Genomic DNA, 17478 nt, shown 5'->3' with positions numbered 1-17478 from the left:
AGTTGTGATAATCAGGTTATATCAATAACTCTAAGAGTCTCTTAATAACATATATATATAAATCTATTATATTCTTTATATATATATATTCAGTCTTGTGTTTCGTACTTAAAATAAGTTTATAATGTAAATAAATCATTTTTGCCAATTTATAGGCAGAGACAAAATATAATATTCTTGATTACTTATCAAGATTATTCATACCTTGTAAGAATATTTTATTGTATCTATATTTACAAGTATATATTTTGTGTATATACATTACACACATCGCGCACGTGCACACACACTCGCGTCTCCGTATATATATGCGTATATACAATAAGTAACATTTTATTGTATCTCACGACCAATGTATCGTTATTATATGTGTGTATATTAAATATTAAATACTGTAGCATGTATATTGTTATCGAGCAAAGAATAAATTTTACAATATATTTATTCTATAAATGCATACTCAAATTCTAATTTCTAGTTACTCATAATTAGTGTACTTCGATTTACTAGAAACTCGATCAAGTAACCAAGTTGATCTTTGTGATTTAATTGCCGTAAACATAATATAATCGAGCATTTATTCAATAATTTTCGCATTTTACAAACCCTGAGCAATCTAAAGCGATTATAAGATTAAATAATATTTCCTATGGACGATACGTCCGACGTTATCTTCCAGTTTCATAGCAAGGATTCTGCATGCCTCTATTTAATGAAAGTTTTAGCGTGTAACGCATACTCAATTTTGATTCCGAGCATGAAACCTCATAAAGATGAAGAATTCATCGTAATACCTATAACTAATACAATAAGGCCTATTCTAAATAATACCTATTTTCAATTGTTAAAGTAAATTGTCAGACGAACGAAAAAATACTTCAAAATAGTACAGAGACTACATATAGTAATTATTAAATTATATTATTATGTGTTAAAAAACTTAAGTTATTTTCTTTGTGAGTAGCTGCTGTCCGATTTTATATATTTTAATATAGTGTCATTATAACGGAATTGTGATTAAAAAAAACGATTATTCAAACTGTTAATAAACGAATACTGAACTGCTTTAATGTTGTTCAAATTCGAACATTATTATATGTATATTTTCTTTTCATATAACTTTAAAAAAAAGTTTTCGCGCATTTGTCAAAACAATAATTATAATCCGATTAAATTAGTAGTAGTAGCATGCTTACTATGCAGGCTCAGTTTATCAATCACCATAGAATTTCTCGAATACTTAACTATTTTATCGAAGATAAAGATGTTATTTAACAAATTTGCTAAGCATATATGCAGAGAAGAAATAATTTAAATGATCGTATGAGAAATTACCTAATTATACAGGGCTAGAACAAATTTGGCTGAGAAGTGGCCTATTGGAGTCACGTTGCTCCCTAAATCTTCGAGGAATACGAGCCGCGGTTAAGAGACACTCTCAAATGGTCTTCTTTTTCTTTGTCTCAGAATTCCCAGTGAACAGATGTGAAAATTCTGCTCGTGTAGCCAGTACTCCAAGTGCGGTCTCTGTATAAAATAATGATTATATAATTATATATAATTACATTATTATTACAACATAAAACTAGTATCAGTACAGTTAAATATTTGTGGTAAAGCTGACGAGAATTTCTACTGTAATCAAATTAAATAAATTATAATTTACCATAAGTTACTACGTTGTCACCGGGTTTGTTGCAAGCTTGTTGAAAGATTTTATCAACATCCTCTGGTTGTAAGTGTAATGACAACCTTAAAGCTTTTCTAAGTTCTGCTAGATTAACACACTTTAATGTTTTAGAACCGCAAACCTAGATGAAACATGAATAAACATTTTTATGTGTTATAATTTAGTGTTTCTTAAAGAAATAAGAATTTCGATACTTTTCTTAGACTGCTACTTATAGACTTATGAAAAATCATTAACTTCTTTTTTTTCCTTTTAGAACTGTCATTATATATATATGTGTGCTTATAAATATATTTGTATTTATATAATGTATACTTACATCTAATGCGATTTCAACCATATCCAATTCACAGTTAGCATTTGTCGTTGCCAATATCGTGAATATATACTCTTCAAGATCTATTGTGCCTTTGCCATTCTGAAAATGAAGATACATGAAGCAAATTTGCGTTATTGCGAAAAAACTAAAACTGAGGCAATAAGATCAGTTAATATTTTACAATGAACATACTCTGTCATGAATTCGAAAGAGCTGTTGAGTGGTCGATTCCTTTTCATCGAGTCTAAGAATTCGTGCAAATTCTTGTAAATTTACCTCTTCGCCGAATTTTTCTATTTTTTTTTCTAGAAGCTCTTCTTCCGTTTTAGATGCTGTTAAACTACGAACAAACAATGCTTAATTTATACAAATTTTTGTCAATTAAAGATACAAGTTTTATAAGATTATATGATTAATATTAGAAAACAAACCCAAGTTTATTTCGAAGTTTATGAGCTTCTATTATAGTGGAGGCATGTGGTATATGTAACTGATGAGCTTTGCTGATGATTCGACAATCATCATAAGTATAATCAGAGACAGGTATTTTGAGGGCTCTGAAACCCAAGGAAAAATTGTTCCAAAACAATATCGTCAAAAAGCGAATTTTTAACATGTACATTTCGAGTTAGCAATGATTACTTCTACCACAGATGTTACTTACTCTGCCATAACACGACGGACGTTATTCGCATAAAGTTTGGGATCTGTTTTTTCCGCTTCACTTGGTTTATAGACAGGAAGGAATTCAATTTCACAACTGCTATTTAGCTGAGTTAGCGTGAGCCATAATAATTTTAAACTAAAAAAAATTAGCTAAGGTAACAATTCGGATTATTAAGTTGATTTTTTGTAGTATGAAAAAAATTATATTTGTCAGTGATAACAAATATTTTTTTAGTGGTAAATGCATTAATGTTGTACTTACGCTCCAGGACCTTCCCATGTCCATGTGACTGTATCTAATTTATTAGGATACCTGATACACACTGGTTGCACAGGTACACCTGGGTAGAAAGCACCTGACTTAAAAGTTATTAGGCACGAACGATTCGTGCAGGTACCTTCTGGGAAAATCATTACCTAACAACAAAATGATTTAATATATTTTCATGAATTTCAGTCAAATCTACATTTAAAGACTCAACTATAATCAATTTACCTGTGGCCAATCATCCTTCGAAGTAGCACGTTCGATTATTTCCTTTATCGTATTTTGTCGTGAATTAGGATCTTCTCTCCATACATAAACCGGTTGCGTGTAGTTAATGAGCTCTGTATGCGAAAGAAAAACACATTAAATCAAAGAGCTCAAATGATTTCCTAGGATTCTTTGCGAGAAATTATGATCGTGTATCATTCGAGCTTTGTTCGATTTTTATTCGAACGCGATTACTTTCACGTTATTGTACGAAGATACATGAGTTTACATTAGCATTTACGTAAATGTGTAATTGACGTGATTGTGATCTAAATTATTAAATAAAGGTGAATTTGAGATCGTTTTCTTTTCTAACATATGGCGAATGGGGCACATATAAGACGAATATTTTTGGATTACTATTACAGTTAAAGTTCGAAGATAGAAAATATAATAATTAATCTATAGATAATAATAAATCTTTTTTTTAAATTAGAAAAACGTCGATCACTTGCTTTTTTTATAGTTTTTGTTTTTGGAGAATTTTGAAATATATTCAGCGTTCACATACTTCCGGTAAACGGATTCAATCCTGATTCTCGTCTTACGATGATTGACGGAAATCCAGTTACGTAGACGATACCACCATCGATGAATGTTGAATGCGGTGCAACCACTAGAATTGGTGCCTCGACTCTTGAAGCCTGCCTGCCGCGTACGACGATTCTCATTCCTCCTGCTTGGTATGTCAGTCGTCCCAGAAAGCACAACCAGGGAACTATTTTGCTGTAGATTTTAATCCACACAATGCTATACTTATTTCAATTTAACACGATAAAGCTGATCGTCGAGGACTCGATTCGGATTTAATTAATAATTAAATACTTCAACAAAGATTCTATTTTGTTTGTTTAGGATCAAATTATATTTTCTTGTCACTGAAATTCCTTTATTTTTTTCGATCATTTTGTAAATTTTAAAAAAAGAAAAAAAGTTGATCGAACGTTTGGTATGCAAAAAATAAGTCGATGAAGTCATCTATAGAGTTCAATGATCTTGCTTATAAGAAGATCGTTGTAACGTTCCTCTTTTTTTTTTTATTTCGTAATATGAAACAGGAAAGTGAAAGAGAAGATAGAGCCAAAAGTCCTTAATGACTAGATATACAAATAACCAAAAACCCGTTGGCTAATTTAAATTAAATTCACATTTTGTCAGTCCATAAGCTATTGTGCGTACTTATTTAATGTTATCTCCTTGTACAATATTACTTATTTTCTACCCACGGCACAATCCAATGAAACTGTTAATAAGTATATTAATTTTATTGTTAGAACACGAAAATGATCCCATCCACCATACGTATGTACACGTGTGCATAAATTTATTTATAAAGGCATTATATCTATGCATAACTAATCATTTCAATGAAATTATATTGTTATGGAAACATAGTATTCATATTTTGCACACAAACATAGAATAAATGTAAGAATAGATATTTTGTCGTTTAATTCTATAAAAATGAATTAGTGTTAATATTTATTTATTTATAATGATATTAGCAAAATGTGATAAAATCATTTAAATAAAACGATTTATTTTCTTCATATATTCACTTATTTACGGGAAATAACTCGTCGATGTTTTTCTTATACATTGTATGGAATGATTCGAACAAATACTCGGTCAATGTACGCTCAACATCGTTTTCTCGACTGGCGAATAAAAAGGAAAAAGAAATAACGATGAGATGATGATAATTGAGACCTACTTCCGAAGAAAGGAATGCGGCTCGTCTCTCCTTTGGCGACTATGCTTGGTCCACCAAGGTAAACGACCGGAAGTGCATCGAAGAAGCTCGAGTGTGGTGCAAGGGCTAGCACCGGGGCATCCTTTGTTTCTGCTTGTCGACCTTTCACCTTCAGCTGATGAAATCCACCACAGATGAATAATACTCGCATCATCCAGCAGATCACGATGCGCATGTCTCTGTTTCGTCATATGTTTCATATATATGATGATAATTTCTTTTCCAGTTACGGAAACATACTTGAGTATTTTTTATGATTTTCGATGAAAGAGAAAGGGAGGCAAACAAAATGAATGCATTTAGGTATTTACTTTCGTTTCTATGTAATATTGACAAATTCGCATGCAAACGTAACTTCTTTGAACTAAGCGTTTTCTATTTTATTGTGTGAATGAATATCGTTGTATTTGAATTTAATTGCATCCAATTTTTGAAAATTCGTCGATTTTCGTCACATCATGTAACACGTATAATTAAGAGATTTGATAATTAGAATCATGACATATTTAAATTTAATGATTTATTAATTATCGATTATTACAATATTAACATTTAATCAATCGAAGGAAATGTTACAGTCATTGGCTTTGTCAATCCATTGCTACGGAATAACCTTGAACTTGAATTTCCATTTTTTGGTCGAGGCTTCTATAGAAGGTATAGATTCTTTTATTATTTCAAAAGAAGTTCTCGTCAGAATTCATTACCACCACTAACATATCCTCTAATCAAAATTTTATAGAGCGAACTTCGAACGATAAGAAGGTCAAGGATTTTTATAATATAAATCAACTGCGCTGGTACTTTTTTTTCTTTACTTATCAATGATTAAAGTGAAATCAAATGAAATCAATTAATTGAACAAGGATTGGTATCAATATTATTTTGTTGTTAAAATTGAAGATTTGTTTCGATTAAAGTAATGGTCTTTTTACGAAATATCCTATGTTCTTCCATTTTCTAGGTAATCGTCCGTTATAAAAATTTAAACAGAAGTCTCGAGTGTGTACTTTCGATGTCATTTATAAAACGCGCGGTCATAGCAGATATACGAAGGTGAAAGCTATTCGATTTGAGATAGAAACTCAGTATCTCTAGTGGTTATTTACATTTTATTGTGCGATACCCAATTTGTACATTTCATGCAAGTTTGTTTAAATCTTATAATATTATTAATTTTACAAGTTTAGTAATTGCTTTAAAAATGATCATATATAATACGTAGTTTATTAATTACTGCAAAAAATTAATTATGTGTTAAATTAAGCATGTGATCCCTTAAATGGTTAATTATTTATGAGATATAATGAGAAATTCATCTAAAAGTGTACGCAATAGCAATTTCTCTCTATGGTCGAAAAAATTTTAGCTGATGTATCAATGATCTATTTAAAATATAATCAATTTTAGTATTTGAACATACTAAAAGTCAATTTAATATTTTAACATTACTAACATTATTAACGTTTAATTATTATTTATTTTACATAATATTTTTCGAGTTTCAAGTTTCGAGTTTCTCTTAGCCCGCGGGACATTTTTTCTTTTGCAAACATTTCGGAGGCCGAAGAAGGATAGATAATAAAAAAGTCAATTTCTTTTCATTTTAATTATAAATTTAATTTGGCATAAATGTTTATTTCAATTTTTATTTTAAAAATATTAATTTGTTTCGCGGGTCGTCAGTTGGACAGCGCTTCTTTATACTAATATAGGCATGCCAAATTACAAATTTAACATAATTGAATGCATCCAAATATTGATAGTGATACTATCATTAATTTTATAGCGTACAGGTTTTAAGTCTTAATGTAAGGGTTAATTATAAAAATATTGTGTCTGTAACGTTAGTCATTTTGCAACGACAGCATTATCTGCAAGTATGGTGTTACTATATAGGCAATCAAAACTGTGCCTTCAACCAAAAGTGTGCACTTCAACACGAACCGATTGTGTACTTTATCACGGACCGAACATATATCTACTTTATTGCTGACAAAGTACAATATTTAATACTTTGTCGCGTCACGTAAATTATTGCTTTCTTATAATTTTGTTGTATCGAGCTAATATAATCGAAGCTGTGGATTAATGCAGAATTTTAAATATATTATTAAAGTCATTAGTAGTATGAAGCGAAGGTGCTGTAATTATAGTCATCGTTGGCAACGAAAGGGTTAAGTGAGTTATAATATAATATAATATAATATAATATAATATAATATATAATATAATATAAGAAGTAAGTGGTTATATGCTGTGCAGAGTCAGCCGAGAGAGCAGGTATTATTCACAAAAGTTAACGTGGTGCTGCTACCTTTCGAGCATAAAATAATCACTCGGACTTTTTTCGGGTCAACAAGAAAGAAATTTTTTTGTCATGCTCTATGATGTTAATTAAGCTTATCCTAATGAAAATTATTTAAATAATTATTCCCAACATTTGCCGTTAGAATTTAACATTATCAATGCTCCCATTGATTTCAACTATAACCAAGAATTCTTTCTTTATTTGTATATGAATAAAACATAACGTAATACTGATCCTGCATAGTAATTATATTTAAATAAAGAAGTTGATTTGCGAAAAAAATGAAATGTTCTGTATTTTATCTTAACTTACCGTCTCCATCCTGTAAGAGGCGCTCGACGTAAATCTTCCTCAGAAAGTCCGTAGAGACCCAAACAAGCCAAAAGCCAGGCCATTATCACCAAAGCGGTAATCGCAGCTAGCCTTAGTGGTAGCAAGGCTACCGTCAAAAATGCCGTCTGTAACATGAAATATTTATAAGATTAAATTCATAAATTAACATGTATGCATATGCATATACGTATCATAGATTATATTATATTATTCATTTAAATCAAGTAGCAAACACATTTTCTTAAGAAGTTATCCAACGATTTTCGTTTTGTCGATCTAACTTATTTAATCTTTTTCACAGGAAAACAGATCGTTTATCCTGCAGATGAATGTTTTACCAAGAAGAAGAAAAAGAAGAAGAAGAAGAAGAAGAAGAAAATAAAGAAGAAAAGAGAGAGAAAGACTAAAAAAGGAAAACGAGTACCGTTTGCTCGTTCCGTTAGTTTGGCTTACGCTGTAACTTATCGTTCCACGTGTACTTCTCTTACTCGATCTTCCAAGATCGAGGTTACGGCCGAAAGATTATTTTCGATGCAACGACGATGCGTTTCTGGATTCAACGGTACAAGGTTGCGTGTACCGCTGTCCTTATTCTTCTGCCGGTTCCTTGGCCTCTTTTGAAGTCACGAAAAATGTATATGAGAAAGTAGCACATTTTTCCTCGGATTATTATATAAATCGAGATCGTTATTTCGTGTGGTACTTTCATGTACCAAAACGAGCCATCAAGTTCCAAATCTATTGCTACTTAAAATTTTCACTTTGGTCATTTTCCATATGAGTCTTCATATTCGAAATATTTCATACACGTGATATAAAAAATTCTAACAGTAGTTTGTAAGAAATTTAACAATAAAGTCTTTAGAATTCACGTTAGAATTTTATTCGATTTTTTAAATTTTAATGATGCGTTATTTTTTCTTTTTTCGTAAACTGTTCATTAAAGATATCTTCCTTGACAAAATATTAACATGATTAAAATTTTTTCAAGTATTTAGATTCTATTCAACCTTGAATAGCTATCTTAGATCGTTGAAAGTATTCGAAGAAAATAGATATAAAAGACATGCAGTAGGCAATCTAGTTCTAGAATGTCATTCCAAATGATGACTCGTTCGAATTCTAACAAGCTATAATTTATGATAAGAAATTTTACCATTTTGGTTTGATCGTAGAGCAATCACGTATAATATCGTATATCAAAAGTAGAAGTATAATGAATTTTATTAGGTTCCTGTTTTAATAAGATTAAGTTTATGTATAATTTGTATATTTATTTTTCAATATTTTAATGGAAATTGAATGAAAAATAAACTCACTTATCTAACGCTGCATTTAATTTGTCCAACTATCATTCTTTTTTAGCAAAGTAATTGTAATTAATATACAATTTACCATGAAGAACGAAGAAGAAATCGATATGGAATCATACATTTGGGAGAGATGGAAAAATCAGCGAATGATGATTCAATAATATTACAAAATCATTTTAACCTTCTACATGATAATAAGGTTGTTACTTATTATTAATATTCACCGTGCAAAGCACCGTGCAAAGCACCGTGCAAGCGAATTTTCTGTTGTAAATTTTTAACGATCCTCTCAATATCATTTACCTATTTTTTCAAGGACCCATTAAACACTTTGTTAACCTTCCTATTGTATCACGTAAAAACAATAAAAAGTACATAAACAAATAGTAATATTATGTCGGATATCATTTTTTCTTTTATTTTTTTAATATGAGCAGAAGGCTTTTTTCATTATTTATTCAGATGTTGTTTTAAGATCAACCTCACGCATGCTATGGCCATGACCAAGAATTGTGTCAAGTTCTTTCAAAAAGATGGAAAGACTATTCCTTGACTGAAGGAAATTGAAGTTATAAAATTTTAGGAAAGAAGCATCATTATAAGTCATTTTTTATATTGAGAAAGAGAAAAAGAAACAAATTATATATAGATAATATCTATCAAAGAAATTTAAGCAAAAAATAAAAATAGAAATTATAGTCCTTGGTAAACTGTACTGTGCATATTATTTAATGACATTTAAATGTTATGTTTTACGAGTTTCCTTATAATTTTATTGAACGATTTCGAAGTGTGTATTACATATAATAAGAATATCTTGCAAGGATAAATAAGCAAAGGGTGTGAATGACGTAAGCGAAGGCTCAACAATTCTGTCATTGCTTTTCACGCGGAATACATTTCGCCGAAGTAGACCCTCATATTTTGTGACCCACATCTGGCAAGGCACAGTTAGTTAAAAAGGGGGGGAGGTTAACTTTTGCTTCTTTCCGTTTTTTTTACCCCTTTTATTCTAGGGAACAATGACAGAACCATATAGATTTTTATTACTTCTTGCATTCTATTTATTCTTCAATTTTTGCCAATAAATGTATTTCACTTGATTTTATTATGTAACTTCATTAAATGCATTTTTTTTCAATGTAATATAAAATAATATAAAAATATATATATATTATATATTATACAATGTAATATAATATAAAAATATATATTATTATATTCTAGATATTGAAATATTTATGCTACTGATTGCTACATCATTGTTGTTCTGATAAAAATAAATAATAGTTAAATGATTGAAGAGAGAATTTAATTTCTAAATCGTTTTCATCAAAATCAAATACTTGATTTTGTCGCATATTTTTAAAAGGGTTGAACAATAGAAAAAAAAGAATAAAAGAAAAAATTGCACCACATAAGGTTTATATCGAATGTCGGGATGTTTGTAGTGAGAGCAGGAAAGTGTCGAAGAATAAAGATGAAAGGCGTCGACGGTCTGTCTTTATAGCTTTCCTTGCTTTACGAGTTTAACTTTCCGATTTGTTTATGGTAGCTTTTTCTCTGTGACTATGATCTTTCGAAAATATAAAACACCGTTAGAATAAATTCATTTACAAATAATACAGTCGATGTTCAAATATAATTTCTTTTGTATAGCGAGATAAAATGTACACAGATATTCAAATTTAAGTAGGTAAATACATAAAAATTATATGTATGCGTGAGTTTTAAAGGAAACGTCCTTAGTAGTAAAAAACGAAATTTTTTTTTTCTAACATAAATTGAACTTTATTTGATGTGACCTACTCTTTTCTCCGGCTTTCAAATAAAGATGTTTGGTTCTTTTTTGAACGCTCGAAGTATCAACAAGATTTTATGCGTGTATTCTTCTTGGTATTTGATTTAATCAATTTTATATACTTGAACATAAATATCTTTGTTTAATACATAAAAAATACGATAGATGGTCAAATTCACTTTTATTTAAAAACAAAAAAATAATAAAAGTTTTTACTGATTAAGGTTAAAAACTTTTCAACCTACCTTTTTGTATATAAGAATATTTTAAATATTTATTTATTTGATTGTTACGTTTTACAATATGTGTATGCATGTTTGCAACATGCATCTAACGTATTTCGAAAGTAGGACATTCATTTAATAGTTCTCCTAGATTTGCAAATATTCCTAACGAATAATAATTATTCTTCATTCATCAGCTTTCGCTCGATGAACATTTATATCCGAGACTCGTATTGAAAATCGCTTTCACTGATTAGCGATATAAAATTGAGAAGCATTATCCGACGTAAGGCGGTTTGAAATTCTAATTTTCTAGTTGAGAAATGTACTGCGTTCAATTATGTTTTGTAAAAGACGGCGCTTCCTTTTCCTATCGTTTATATTTCAAATTTAAATATAGTACAAATCTAAATATATACTGTATTTTGAAATGTTTATTAAGAAGGGATCAAATGTGAGAAAAGTTACTAGATACGAAGAAAGATATGTATCAAGAATTTAAATCTTGCTACAATAATTTGATTATAGCAAACGACAATACAAAATATTTATTTTAATACAACTATACTTTTCCTAACGCTTACGTCAATCTACAGTCATATCTATGTATATCAGGTAATACTTTGATTGTTAAAAATAACGCGAGAATATTATAGTTATAGACACGTGTTCGAACAATAGTCTTGTGCATAAGAAAGTTAGACAAATTTGTAAATTAGTATAAATTTGTATAAATAAAATGAAGCAAATGAATGAAATTGTACAATTTAATAATAAGCTTATACATAAATTATCCGTTAATGAATAATAGACAAAATGTTCTAAAATTATTCCATAATACGGATAAGAACGTAAATTGTGAATAAAACTTTAGTTGTATATGAATACAATGATAAAGATAATATTCGTTTAAACATATCACACGCGTCAATTCGTCATGCACTAATTTCTATATGAAAAAATATCCGCGAATGTAACTGTAAAAACAAATGTCACATTACGTACGACGGTATACATATATGAAAACTTTCTCTTTCTCTCTTTCTTTCTTCCTGGTGCAAGCTGGCATATGTAATTGTTAAAGAGATTTTTTACTCCAAACAGGTTAGATTGTGCGAGGCTTCAAATATCAATATTATACGTGGACACTTTTGCACATTCCCTTTTCTCATTTGAATCTTCTCAACTTATCGAATCTTAACAAAATTATTATGAAAAATGTTAATGATAATATTACTTCAGTATAATATTTCAACATTCGTTATTAATAGAAATCAAATAGATCGAGAAGTGATCTGGAATGATTTGTTTTATATTGATACAAAAATCATTAATTATTCAAATTTAAATTTGAAACGATTTATTTATTCATTTTCATTTAAAGTAGGCGTGACAATATATCGGCTTACAAACAATAGTGTTGAATTTTTAAAAGGTCTTATTTCATTCTATCGAGCATAATTTATTATGTTAATAATTTATAATCATTATAATCATTTTTTCTCTTTATTCGCTTAAATACGTAAATTGTTATTTTTCATAAAAACAAAGTTACACTCTTTCTTACATTTTTTTTTAATTTAAAATATTGCTATTTCCGGTTACTTTAAGAAAAAATTTGTATAAATTTTTTGTATAAGCATAAAAATCGATCAGTAAGACGTAGTATTTTTTTGACGATTAAATATATTTTAACACGTAATGTTAAAAACAATAAAAGAAAGTATTCAAAAGTGACTTCTTTATTTTAATATGCAAATGAAAAAATATATATTTTGCAATAAGTTTGGAAATAATGTAAACAAGGTAATACAGATAACTATAAGAAAATATAATTTGTATTGTACAAATATATCTATGTATTGTATAGAAATTAAAATGTTGGAAAGACTTTCTACGATCGACAAAGTGCAAAGTTTGTACGAGTGAAAGTAGGGGTCTGAAAAGAGGAAATTAACTTGTCTTTATATCGCTTTTGTGTTGAGTTTCATTCCAATTTTTGAGTCATAAGAAAAAATTAGAAATAAATCGAGTGATAGAATTAGGTCAATCACGCCAAAGATACCTATTTATTTTTTCTTTTTTCTCATTAAAATAGTGATTTTTCTTATCCTTTCTTTCTCTGGTGTACAACCTACATATTAAATCGTTTGATGTCATGGGCGCTCTACTTCTTTCTATATAGCCACCTGTACACACTTGAGAATGTTAATTTGGTGTTGAAATATTAAAATGAGTATAATCGAATGTTTTCATGAAGACGGTTGTTTAAGTATCCTTAGTTCTACAAAATTTAGGAGAAAGTGACGACCAACCACGTCATTGCATATACATGTTTAGCACTATTCAAATATCGGACAACTGATGTTCTTCTTACCAAAGTAAACGTTATTTCATGCGTAAAACAATTTGTTAAAATATTAAATTTAACTACGATGAATATATATATATAATTGCTACAAATGATGAAATAACTTAATCTTATTTAATAGCTATATATATTATATTTACATAATATATTTAAATTTATTAAAATATAGAATTGGAATTGAGAAAGTAATGAAGCAAACGGAAATCCAATATTAAGAAAAATAGTAATTAATAAACTTAGCTGATAATTATTTACGAAAAAATTTATTGTATATACAGTTTAGAAAAGGGAGAGGTTAAGAGATCTGTTTCTTAGGCTCACCCCTTATGACTCACCCGACTCCGAACAGATGCGCGAGAATCGATCCCAAGGGAGGATTTCCGCGTGTGAAAAGAGTGTGCTCATAGTTAAACTGACGACAGAAGGAAAGAGAAAGAAATACTGACCTTGAGTTTATCGTAGGTCGTGTCAAGCTCGAGCCGATGAACGAAGGGATTGAGGAGATCAGCACTGAGGGATGCAGCATCCACCTCTTCGTGCTTCTTCCCTATTCTCCCATTAATTTCCTCCATTTTTCTTTTTCCTCACAAATTTTACTTATGCCGAACGTTAAGTTAAAACGTTCTCAACGGTTCGTTTGTTCGTCTTCCACGGGTCCTCGATAATTTCTGACACGATCAAGGGAAATGACGACGCGTCACTCTTCGTCAACGATGATTATTCTTCTTGACAGAGAAACAGACTGAGAAGTAACGTTTGTTTCTTGTAGGAAAGTGGGAGAAGGTCAAAAAAAGATATAAATGGATAAAGAGAGATAAAGATAGAAAGAAAGAAAAAGAGAGGAACAAAGAGAAGGGGAGAAATATAGATATATAGAAAAGAGAGAACGAAAAGTCGATGATCAGTTACGAAGTAGCACCGTCACACGCACGTAGGGGTTGTCAGTTCACGACGTACTGTGCCTCGCCGCCCGTTTAATATCGTGAAAACGAACGACCAATGCACGTTTCCTTGTCCGACCACCACCGAGCTCTGACGAGTATTCTCGAATCATTAAGTATGCGCGCGCATATCGGTCTAAGAGAAATGCTTTCGCTCGTTTTCGGTAGCTATCCCTTTGGAACGCGAAAATACACGAGCGATCTTTGGAACGCCATTTTTTTTCTTTTTTAACAATGAGGGTGAATTTACACGATTTCCCGTTTGCGTTTGTGTGCAACGGAAATATGAATAAGGCTTTGATACTATATTAGTCCGTGCGATTTCTCCTTTTTTCGACGATTGTATTACTCTGATAGATGACAAAATTTTTATTTTATTCTTTATTTATGTATTCTTTTTTTTAATGAAAATATGAAATTTGGTAAGCGAAGATCTTAATTATAATTGATCTTCATAACGATCTCTCTTCGAATGATTCTTTATCGATATGTACGAAGAAGTGAAAATAATTCATCTTCGATAGCAATCGTTGTACAATGGCGATATATCTAATAGAATCTACACTCGCATATATTTATGCACGTTAAAGATCAATAGTGCTTTTAAAGAGGAATCGTGCGCATCGTTTTTCTGAATTTGTCCTTGCTATGTTGGTTTCGTGAATTAAAAATTATTAACTGAAATTACAAACGTGAAAATAGAATAAAATAAAAATTGACTTCAGTAGTTATGAAAAAGTGCAAGGTTATTTCACTTAAGTGTTTAGATAAAAATGTTGATAGTTTCAGTGAATTACTTTGAACTTTTCAAGTAAATTGCGTAATTAAATACAATATATGTGCCCATAATTATGAAAGTGGTCTAATTGTAAGTCCTATATTTCTTGTTTCGAGATATTTAAAGGATAACATTTGAACATTAAATGAATTCTATATAATATTGAAATAACAAACACTATCTAACGGTTCATTTTTTACAATATCGTGAAAATTACATTGAATTAATTTAGTTTAAAATAATGTGTTGTGAAATAATATTTTTTTTTAATTTTGACTTTCATAATTATGTTCACATATCTGTTATTTAGTGTCGTATGAAACTTTGTTATTAGTTTTTGCCGCATTCAAAAATGCTTACATGTAAAAGTTTATATATAGAAATTTTGGACATACTTTTTTATTTTCTAAAAGTTCTTTATTTATAATTTAACAATATTTACTATTACAATTTATTGCTGTAAGATTATTTATAAATAATAATGTAGAATAAAAGAACTTATCTTTTCACGTTATTTTAAAAAAATATATATTTTATTATCTTTACATATATATATATATATATCGTGTATATATTATTACCTTTACATATATATATATGTACTGGATATATATATGTATCGTATATATGTATGGGAATATATATGATCATTTAAATATATATCCCTTACGTACACATAAAATTTTGTCCTTGTCGAAAAGGAATGTGAGATGTATTATTATTTTGTTTGTTTCGAATGAAGGAAATCGTATTAAATCGTATTATACGTATATAGCTTACCTAGTTGAACATTTAAAATTGTCTGGATAATATCGATATTACAATTTTATGAATAATTTAGAACAATTGGAGTATATCTATTATCTATATAAAAATTCATCCGTGATTAAATTACATCGAATAATATCCATGTTAAATTCGTTAGATTGCGATTACTCAATAGGTTCCAACTATTGAAAATGATGTAATCTGTGAATTTTCGTACGTTAGCTGGCTCGTTAAAAACGTAATTATTGCAACAGAGAACTAGTGTGCACGATACACTTTAATGATGCATTGTTCGAAGATGATGCGCTTGCTGTTTTTAATACTAAGTATAATTGGATATAATGAAATCATTCATTTAATTTTTACGATAACTATATCTTAATTATCATATTTAATATAGATAAACAAAGAAATTTTTTTTTAAGAATACAATTGCACATTTACCGTTTCGTCTGTAGTTTCTTGTTTCATTCGCAGATGGTATAGTCAATGATTATCCAACTAACAATCGATATGTATGCAAATTGCATAATTTCTGCATTAAAAAGTTAGCATAAAATCTCAACAGCTAAAAAAATAAAAAGCACATTTAATTGCTAGCTATTTGCTAATTTAAAATCCATAATTGCTAACTTTATTAATTAATTATTTAATTAGGTATTAATAATTGAAAATACAAAAACGTTTTTTCTCATTTCTAAGCAAAACAATGAAGTTTTCTAATATTTTCTGTTTTCAATCAATTGCTTACTCTTTGTTTGTCCGGCTCCTCAACTTTACTTTATTAAATATTTTTTATTTATCGTTAATTAGTTAAAAATAATTATTACACTTTGAATAAAATTATGAAATTGCAACGTCATGAGTGGGAGATATGTTATACACATGTGCAACCACAAATTCAAGGCCCAAGAGCACTATGAAAAAAATGAAAGTAAAGTTGGTATATATATATATATATATATATATATATATATATATATACCTGCAGGAGATATATTTAAAGTTGATTTCCAAAGTAACAAACTATAAGGTAGTGAAAAGAATTAAAAATAATAATTTACAAAATATTTACCTATTGTTTATATATTATGAATGATTAACCTATTTCTTTTCACAACCCTATAAGTTGTTTCTTTAGAAATCAGCTTTAAATATATCCCCTGCAGGTATATATATATATACAAACTTTATTTACATTTTTTTCAAAATTCGCTTGCGCCTTGATTTTGTGGTTGCGCATGCGTATAACATATCTCCCGCTCATGACGTCGCCATTTTATAATTATTCAAAGTGTAATATTTATTTTTAACTAATTAACGATAAATAAAAAATATTTAATAAAATAAAGTTGAGGAGCCGGACAAATAAAAAGTAAACAATTGATTGAAAACAGAAAACAATAGAAAACTTCATTGCTTTGCTTAGAAATGAGAAAAAACTTTTTTTTTCAATTATTAATAACTAATTAAATATTTAATTAATAAAAGTTAAGGAACCGGACAAACAAAAAGTAAGCAATTGATTGAAAACAGAAAATACTAGAAAACTTCATTACTTTGTTTAGAAATGAGAAAAAACATTTTTGTATTTTTAATTATTAATAACTAATTAAATAATCAATTAATAAAGTTAGCAATTATGGATTTTAAATTAGCAAATAGCTAGCAATTA

At 29.0% G+C, this 17478-nt stretch overlaps 1 protein-coding gene across 7 annotated transcripts; it reads right to left on the bottom strand.

The window, feature by feature from the left end:
- Positions 1 to 990: 990 nt before the first annotated feature.
- LOC122521510 (lysophosphatidylcholine acyltransferase) lies at positions 991 to 14320 on the bottom strand. 7 transcript variants are annotated; one of them, XM_043642320.1, is made up of 12 exons: positions 14226 to 14320; positions 13763 to 14041; positions 7587 to 7732; positions 4925 to 5142; positions 3172 to 3284; positions 2938 to 3092; positions 2674 to 2811; positions 2441 to 2566; positions 2202 to 2349; positions 2010 to 2108; positions 1667 to 1811; positions 991 to 1527 (listed from the first exon to the last, which is right to left on the bottom strand). In XM_043642320.1, exons 2-12 carry the CDS (start codon positions 13886 to 13888, stop codon positions 1439 to 1441), a joined length of 1503 nt encoding a protein of 500 aa, XP_043498255.1. In that variant the 5' UTR covers positions 13889 to 14041; positions 14226 to 14320; the 3' UTR covers positions 991 to 1438. The 7 variants fall into 7 exon arrangements, with proteins under 7 accessions (XP_043498255.1, XP_043498256.1, XP_043498258.1 ...); XM_043642321.1 differs by having other exon boundaries at positions 13763 to 14038; positions 14226 to 14305; XM_043642323.1 differs by having other exon boundaries at positions 13763 to 14038; positions 14236 to 14254.
- Between the last annotated feature and the right edge of the window lie 3158 nt (positions 14321 to 17478).

Source organism: Polistes fuscatus, unplaced genomic scaffold, assembly GCF_010416935.1.
Source record: "Polistes fuscatus isolate 324 unplaced genomic scaffold, CU_Pfus_HIC Scaffold4, whole genome shotgun sequence".
In the NCBI taxonomy this organism is placed as follows: domain Eukaryota; kingdom Metazoa; phylum Arthropoda; class Insecta; order Hymenoptera; family Vespidae; genus Polistes; species Polistes fuscatus.
The sequence above is the reverse complement of the archived record's forward strand: the minus strand, read 5'-3'. Positions and strand labels throughout refer to the sequence as shown.

Bases quoted from the DNA above. Each gene is read 5' to 3' on its own strand.
- LOC122521510 (XM_043642320.1), bottom strand. From the start codon at position 13,888: ATGGAGGAAATTAATGGGAGAATAGGGAAGAAGCACGAAGAGGTGGAT. The intron at 3,093-3,171 runs GTAAATTGATTA...TTTTGTTGTTAG, and splicing joins CGAAGGATGATTGGCCACAG to GTAATGATTTTCCCAGAAGG. The intron at 2,567-2,673 runs GTAAGTAACATC...CTTGGGTTTCAG, and splicing joins GTCCGTCGTGTTATGGCAGA to AGCCCTCAAAATACCTGTCT.